Genomic DNA, 9,307 nt, shown 5'->3' with positions numbered 1-9,307 from the left:
TATATATATATATATTATTCATTTTTTTCAAATTGCAAATATAACTTTGTTATGTTTCTAATTATTGGCATAATCAATAACCGAATCGAAAAATCCAAACAAAAGGGGGAAAATCAAACCAAACAAATTTGATTTTTGTTGGAATTAGATTACACTTCTTTAAAATCAAAAATAAAAAAATTCAAACTAAATAATACAATATCAAACTGAAAATTCAAATACACACCCCAAATCATAGAGACACCATCAGCTACAAAATTCGCTTCTCTATAAATATATATGTACTCCCTCCGTTATGTCATTTTTTTCATTTGTACTTACATTAAGATATAAGGTAATTTTACCCTTATACCCTTATTTAATGTTTGCTTATGACAACTTTGTAATAAGTGACAAAATGTTAGATTTCAAAAATATAAATGCATTTGGATGACTATTTAAATTTTAGAGTTTATTTTTGCAGCCAAATTTTTTTACCAATTGATCCAAAAAATTTCAAAAATCAAGTTTTTACCACCTCAATTTTCCTATATATTTTGTGTAAAATGTTTTTTAATATTTGTATATATAAATTTTTAAAGCATACATGACAACATCAGAAATGATTCATATAGTTGTAACCTCCATTTTTTTCTTTTGTGTTTTTTTTCTTTTTTCAATAAATAAAAGATGAAAATTTAAATGATGACAACGTAAACGAAGACTCATTAGGATCATTAATTCTTGTTTAACTACATTAGAGATGATTCATGTAGTTGTAACCTCCATTTTCATCTTTTATTTTTAATTTATTCGTTGATTTTTTTTTTCAAAATCAGATTTTACAGAATAAGTAGTGAATAAAAAAAGTATATAATTAATGGATAATGAAGTACTCTTCCAATGAAAATAATTACTTATAGATTTTCTAGTTTAGTCAAAGTAAATATATTTTCAAGATTAATTAATAAATTGATCAAAGGTATAATGGATAAAATGGTGATTTATACCTAAATTTTATAAAATGACATATATTATGATCCAGATATTTTTAGAAAAGGACAACATATAATACATGACAAAGAAAATACAATAAAAGATCAGCTAATTATCTCAAAAGAAAATAAAAAATCACTTAATTTTATAGGTCGATATTGTTATCATTTCGATAAGGCACAATATTTCAAAGTCTCCAACGCACGAACTTTTATAAATCGATATTATCATCATTCCGCTAAAGCACAATATTTCAAAGTCCCCAACGCACGAACTATTCTTACTCTACGGATTAATTAATATCAACAAGAAAACTATGAATATGTCTGACGCACTAAAATTTAATTGGCATCCACCATTCAGTCATACTTTAATGTTGTGAGTTGTTTAGTATCCTTGTGGTTCCCATTTCTGACTCATTAAAGTTAGTATTCAATGTAAAAGTACCAAAAAAAAAAAACTTTTATTAACAGTCTATTTTACTAAATTAATTTATTAATAATTCAAAAAAAATCTAAAATATATTTAAATTTTGATAAAAATAATGTAATATGGATTTTGAAATGTCTTTTTTATTTCTATATTATTTAAAAATATATTTTAAAAATATAAATGTATTTATGTGAACATCATAAATATTGTATCATTATAACATGTCTACGTTAGCATATTTATACCTTTGAAATATATTATTAAATAGTGCAGGCAGGTAAAAAGTCTTCCATAAAGTTTGATATCATAACAATAATTTCAATCAAAATTAAAGTGTTTTTTCAGACCCTTTTACTTTAATAATCCTTTAAAATTTTAAATATGAATTTTATATCGTTATTTAATATTAAAGATAATATGAAAAAAGTTAATTTTTTTTCTTAATATTACAAAATGCATTGATAAGTAAACATCTAATTTTAAATATAGGAGCCAAGTAAGATAAAAAAAAAAAATCAAATATTTATATAGTACTCCCTTAGTTTTTGCTCAATGGATACAAAACACGCATGCTTTAGCACCTAGTGCAACAACAAGCACTGATTTAACTTGGGGGGGGGGGGGTTTAAGGTGATTTAATAGCAGATAACTATTACTGAACAAAGAAATCAGTACGATTAACTAAAATTACACTATTGTGTTATTTAAAAGATAAGTAATTAGAGTTAGGGTGGAATGATATAAACATTTAATAAATCTTTTATCGTCAAAATCAATTATAACAACCTTTTAATTTAAAAATATAGAATAATTATGTATTGTGGAGCCTATAATAGCAAAATTTGACAATTTTAAAACTAAGAGATTACTTGAATACTTTGATAGTAGTTGACAAAAAACTAAAATATTCCTTCTAGGATTCTACAATAATTAAATTACTTGTCATTTGGTATTTTTTGACTTTTAATTTAGAAAACCTAATTAAATTGCTAATTTGTCCTAAACAACACGTAAAAGAAGAGTACATTTGTCAACTAAAATTGGTTAGTCCTTGAAATCCTTAAAGTTGTTCACAATTAATTCTATGTTATTAAGTATAAAACTGAGATTAAAAAAAGTCAATTACCATAATTAAGTGATAATATAAACTTTGTACATAAAAAGGAAAAACATCTTTACACCAAATCGATGAAGGTATGAAGGTAAGATATGTATATGTTATAGACAAATTTTAATAGTTTTGTATTGTTTGTTTTGGTGTAAAATTCAACTTGCAATACGTATTTAAATACATCATAAATATAATTCGTTGAAAATTTATATTATAGATTTTGAGTGCGAGTAAGTTTTTATGAATCGTTTGTCTTGTGACGTACAAGCACTACATTAACTCCAAACCTAACAAGAATTTATTTTAGAAGAATAATTATACACAGAGTCAATGTCTTTACTTTGATTTTATGAATTTTTAATTTTTGAATGATGATTTCAAGTCTTAAAATTGGTTCTTTTAGATTTAATACTTATATATATATTTAATAAACTTTTATGACATTTTTTAATTATATTCAAGATCTTACTCGATTAAATAGAAACTTTACTTCTCAATATTTCTACGATGGTTCAAATTTAGCACGATCCAATAATTTGGTAATACGTCGTGATATGATATAACCCTCTTTGTACTACATCTAACTTCCTCATCTTAGAATTCTCGTCAAAAAATCTCGATGGTTTTGCGAGTGATTCATATGCTTAATTATAATTTTCTTACATTATTTGAATAAAAATTACTAAGTTATTTAAAGTTGCATTCAGACTTCTAGCTCCGCCCCATCAATATAAGTCGATAGTAATCATAAATTTTCTAATGACTTAAACAATCGTGATGGGTCAATAAATATTTAATGTTAAAATCTTAATGTATAGTACTTCTTGATGATATAGACTATAGTATATACTAATAATTGGGGACAGTCGAATTTATTATCAGTGACATATAATAAATAATAAACTTTTACTTTTATGAAACAGCCAACTGCTATAAACTGTTTGAAGAATGAATATGGACATACAAAATTAATATTGTATTTAAAATATATGGTAGTGTTAACCAGGAGCATTTTAATTTGAGGATAACGATCTGATAAGAATCTCATTTGTTTCGAGGCGAATCTAAAATATAAAGAAAATGGATTCAAATAATATGATAGATCATATGAAAATCTAGAAACGTTTGAAGTTTTAATAATGAACTAACTGATTCTCTAGGGTTTAGGCACAATAAACAAAAGCTTTATTTAAATATACTTTGATTCAATTGTACCCTATAGCAAATTATTGTTATTTTCACCTCTCTCTGGTGGAATCTCGCTCGCCAGTCTCATTTGGTGATAGTTTCGATCGCCTCTCTCGTTTTTATACAAACACAAATGTATAGAATGTGTTTGTTTTTGTATAAAGCGAGAGAAAATTGTATATATACATATATTATCGTTACCCTCTCCCAAATCCCTCGCCACTCTCCCAGATCTCGCTCGCTACCCTTGCCTCTCTCGCTTATACAAACAGAAACGAAATGTATAAATTGTATTTCTGTTTGTATAAAGCAATAGAAAATTGTATATACACATGCAAATATGTATATCTTCGTCCTACACATTTATAATTATACAATACAAATATTCTCTGACCTGTTCTCATTTGTCTTTCTCTCTTTCTCATTTTATACATACGTCAAATGAAAGTGGAATAATACCTTAGTTTAGGATCTCCTACAACTGCTTTTTGTTTCTTTGTATATGTATAGCAAGTTATACAACTATTTTATTAAATATGTATAGCGAAATATACATATTTATGTTTGCTATGAAACACAATTATGCAAACTATAACTATATCATACAAATATGATTTTTATGTTAGCTATATATGAAAGTTACTCAATTATATATTCGCTTCCATCAAAGATTTACTACTTCACTTATATCTTCAACACTTCATAGGGAAAGTTCTAATTCACATACAACTAATATTAGGTAGCGCTCGAAAAGCATAATATCTCAAGGTATAAACAAACTCAAGATTTTAATTTTGTTTGGTTCAATGAACCTAATGGTTCTTAACATTAAATTTTTGCACTTGTAAATTATGAGTTCAAAATTCATTATTTGTCAAAGACTTTTGAGGTAATAAACAAACCATACTTGATGCAATAATGCATCTTTTGTTTAAAAAAATGTCAAAGAAAGCAGTTACAAACATGACTATATATTTGAAGGTTTCAAATACTTGGCTCATGAAAGTGACTCAAAACCTAAACTCAATATGTCACCACGAAGTTATTGACAAATGACAGATCAGGCTTATGAGAATAAGCCGGCATCATTCGGCTGAATGAAAGTTATAATCAAAGGCAGATCCAGAATTTTAATTCTATACATTCAGAACTCGGGTTCCAACCACTTACCCCATCACCTCGAGGGCTCGTAGTTCAATATTTTTCAACAATTCCAGTGAATTTTACACAGATAAATCCAGGCTGACATAACGACTATATAACAATAAATCAAGAAAACTATCAACAAAGTCAAGACAGATGGACTGTGAGCAAATGCAAGTATCTTTTAACAAATTCAAGATCAAACTCGTTTTTGCAAGCCTCGTGCAATTTGATATCACAATCCACAACCCAAAACATAAAACGAGGAACGAATCAATCAACAAAACCAAGGAATATAGCCCATTCAACATATAGATTGATAGTAGTGCTATCCCCAATGAGTTCGTAGTATAAAAAATGATACTACGATCAATAACAACATAACCTGTGTAATCCCACAAGTAGGGTCTGGGGAGTATAGTATGTACCCAAATTGGGTAGAGAGGTTGTTTCCAATGAATCATCCGCTCAAAAGGAAAATGGTACGCCACCAATCTTACAATTATATAACATGTAAGAAGTCCCAAAATAAACACGGTTCATCTTCACTGATAATCACTAGCGCTCCAATTAAAGATGGAATAATATGTGTTATGATTTATGAACTTACTAAACAAAATAACAATGGTATTTACAAACATACCACCTATTGATATAGTCAGCTAACTTCCATCAGTGGGAAGTGATGCCATGAAAGAATTGTATGACGATTCCAGATCGAAGTGGAGCTGGCGAGCCTGTTGTTCTGTCAACTCATCTGCAGCCCCCATCTTCGACAGTCTTGAAAGCCACTCTCTCATCTTTGTCTTCCCTTCAAAATCCACTGGCAGAATCGATAGTTTATTGAGGGAAGATGACAGATCTGATAATAGGGGATAAACCTGGTCTACGGCAATCATGTTCAACTTTAACGAGTCCATTGCAGTGATGAAATTCTGCACACATTCGGCCACAACAGCTGCTGAACTCACAGATGACATTGCAGCAGCAGCTCGGTGTTCTACAGTAGCTGGCACTCCAGAGGTCACAAGCCGGTTTAGGGCAGCAGGGCAATCCATTTTGTACGTGTCATGAAATCGCTCAATGTTAGGTACAGTATCCCTTAATGTAGAAGATAGGGTTTTGAACTGAGCAATGAGTTTCTGGCACTCAGTCTCATATTCAGCTGCTGAAATGATGTCACGCACATAAGCCTTCTCTAGCTTTTCTGTTGCTTTGATAATAGCAAAGAGTTCAGCTAAGTTGTCATACATTTCTCTTTCACGCTTGTCATTCCATAGCTTAACCTCCATTTGAGTTTTCAAGTATATTTGAAATAGGAAACCTTTTATAATAGGGTTGGAGAAGAGAATGGGACACGCGCAAAGATGCTAATCTTTGTCACTGCAAAAGCATCACAACCTAAGATTACATTGCTGCTATGACTAACAAATCGTAGAAACATAAAGACCAGATATGTAGATGAGTTTAGTTTTAAGCTTATGGGACTGTATGCATACAACGGTCAAGACACATCCTTAATATTCATGTAAAATTTTACTATGAGAAAAAGTAATAGTTATCTTCAATCAGAACGTATAGTAGACAATAAGACCTTTCACGCACGCCCCACAACTACTGTATATACTCCCTAATTTTTTCTAGTTGTGAGAACTTCCTGAGCTTAATGACAAATGCAAAGACCGTCCGTTCAGAAACTAAAGGAATTCCTAACATGACTGAAAGTTGAAAGATGCTTTGCTTCGGCCCTGGTTAGATAGATAATGATTTCTATAAGTCAGTAGATACAACAAATATTTGAATCACCAAATTATGTTTTCCGAATGACATAAGAAAAGTACAAGTTGATATAACTTATCAGAGCGGATTTTTTGATTGAAAAAATCCTTCTCAATTTTATTTATAATTTATAACAAAAATTAGGACCATGACCCTACAAATCAGAAAATAACAACTTTCAATGTGGCAGTCTTATCTTTGATAAACTAATGCCAATTTGGAGAAATGCAATGATGAAGCAGTGCGAGAACAGGGGAGGAGGGTAGACGGAAAACCCTAATGCCAAGGCCAAGGCCCTCCTACTACTTTTATGAAATCCATCCAATTTCAAGACAGCGTAATGAGAAGCAAGATGAACGAACATAGACACACAGATAACTAAATTATCATGATCAGATGAACCAAATCAACTCACTTAAACCTTATGCAAGTATTTTCTCTATTCAGCTCAAACTTTCCTCTTTTCTCCATTTTTCCATGAGTATAGTGAAGCACACAAATGATCTCAATCAACTTTCACATGAATGAGCATATAAGAGACATACTTGACACTACATTAGACAATTTTTTGCATTTCCTCGTTTCTTCTTTTTTTCTCTCGTACCCATATCCCTCTTTCCTATATCAATTTTATAGCAAGTTTATCTCTTAAGCTCATCACATTGGATCTTCTTAATCTTCTTTCTCAAGGAGAAGGTCTTTAACACGTGAATTACGAGACTTCATGCAAGGGTGCACAATAGAACTTCAAGCTTTTAGTAGCAAAATTAAAAGGAGAAGTGTATAACATCCCCTAGACACACTGAAATTGAAACTACAACACATGACACTTCGGCCTAGTGGAGGAAACTCAACGAACTCCTATTAACATCAGCCAAATTGAATTACTGAAACCTTGTTTAGGGCAAAATGAAAGCATTTACAGCTGCAGATATACATAAACTTATCTGCAGCTACTGCTATCTTCATCCACTAACTTAAAAAAACATGAACCCTACTCAAAATGTGATTATACAGTATAGATGCAAACATCAGTGCACTTATGAACTTGATAAAAAGACAGAAATCAAAATCCCACAACACCCATTAGCAAAAATGTATTGAAATCAAATCTTGAATCCCACTCTAAATATGAATATATACAATATAAACATCAGTGCATTATTGAACTTGATCAAAAGACGGAAATCAAAAACCCAAAACACCCATTAGTGAGAAATGCATGAGATCTAATCTTGAATCCTACTCTAAATATGAATATACTCTTTACAAATACAAGCATCAATGCATTGTTGAACTTGATAATAACACATCAAAATCCCCAAAAAAAAGAACATGAGCAAGAAATGCATGTAATCAACCACCCATTAGTGAGAAATGTATGAAATCAACCCTCTCCCACCCCCCACTCCACACACACTTAAAAAAAGCTCACAAATCTATCGATAAGGAAATAGACCTTTCGGTCTAACTCAACCCCAATACGTTGTTAGTAGAATAGACCTCTAGAGCGTGGAGAAACCATGATAAAATAATGAACTTTCGACCTAACTCAAACCAAAACTTAGCTCAAAAAGAAGGAAACCGTATCCCACCCGATATTGGACTAAACAGATGGTGTGATTGAATTGCAAAATAGAAAACTACTTGCATAGAATTTTAAAACAACAAAAAGCAAAGAGATTCAGAAAAACCCAAATAAATAAATAAGCATGACGAAGTAAGAAGAATACGAATTACAACCTTAAATTGAAAGAATCCAGCTAAAGTCTACCTCAAAGATCACTCTAGAGTTACAAAACAGACAAAAAAAAACACTCCCATAGAATTTAAAAACAACCCCAAAACAACAAAGACCAAGTAGATTCAGAAAAACCCAATTCGAGTATAAGCCAGACAAGTAAGAAGAAAAACGATTACAAGCTTAAATTGCAAAAAGAAAAATAACCCAGCTGAAATTTACCTCAAAGATCATGAACATGGCATATTAGAGCTGCAAAACAGAAAAAAAAAACCCAAATTAACAAAAACCAAGCAGATTCAGAAAAACCCAAATTGAGAATAATCAAGACAAGCAACAAGAAAAAGGGATTTACAAGCTTAAATTGAAAAAAACCCAAACAAAATTTACCTCAAAAGATGAATAACATGGCAAGCACTGAACCAAAAAAAAAAATCTGAGCAGGTGAAAAAAATGATTAGGCAAAGAGCAAAGTATGAAAAAGAGAGAAGATAGAGACGTATGTACAGAGAGAAGAAATGGAAGACGCGGCTTTGAATAATGGGAAGTGTGTTGCAGGCATCCAAAAATATGAGAAGAAGATTTCGTTCATTTTATCTTTTTTATTCTTTTTTTTGCTTGGGTAATAAATAGATTGCGTGTGGAATTTAAAAAAATATATTTTTATTTCAATAAATTTATTATACTAATAAAAGATCTCCTCAACCCAAAAGCGTGAATCGAATTGAAATCGATAATTCAAATCGAAAAAAAGTTACTTAGTTTATCAATAGCCGACTTTGATTTTTCTTATTTTTGTTATACGTTCTTAATCAATAGTCCGATGGTAAATTAAATAGTTATATTTGTATTATTTTGTATTTAAAGTCCTTGACTTAGAGTTTAGTTTTCTACTTTTATTTATGATTGTCTCAAAACTCTTGGTTATTCTATAATGT

The 9,307-nt window shown here is 30.2% G+C and overlaps 1 protein-coding gene across 1 annotated transcript; it reads right to left on the bottom strand.

The window, feature by feature from the left end:
* Positions 1–5,145: 5,145 nt before the first annotated feature.
* Positions 5,146–8,963, bottom strand: LOC107012217 (vacuolar protein sorting-associated protein 28 homolog 2-like). The gene is made up of 3 exons (XM_015211994.2): positions 8,760–8,963; positions 8,592–8,621; positions 5,146–6,232 (listed from the first exon to the last, which is right to left on the bottom strand). Exon 3 carries the CDS (start codon positions 6,139–6,141, stop codon positions 5,512–5,514), a length of 630 nt encoding a protein of 209 aa, XP_015067480.1. The 5' UTR covers positions 6,142–6,232; positions 8,592–8,621; positions 8,760–8,963; the 3' UTR covers positions 5,146–5,511.
* Between the last annotated feature and the right edge of the window lie 344 nt (positions 8,964–9,307).

The sequence above is a fragment of the Solanum pennellii genome, chromosome 3 (assembly GCF_001406875.1).
Source record: "Solanum pennellii chromosome 3, SPENNV200".
In the NCBI taxonomy this organism is placed as follows: Eukaryota; Viridiplantae; Streptophyta; class Magnoliopsida; order Solanales; family Solanaceae; genus Solanum; species Solanum pennellii.
Note: the sequence above shows the minus strand (reverse complement) of the source record. Positions and strands in the feature narration are given on the sequence as shown.

Excerpts from the sequence above, each read along its gene's own strand:
- LOC107012217 (XM_015211994.2), bottom strand. The coding sequence starts at position 6,141 with ATGGAGGTTAAGCTATGGAATGACAAGCGTGAAAGAGAAATGTATGAC.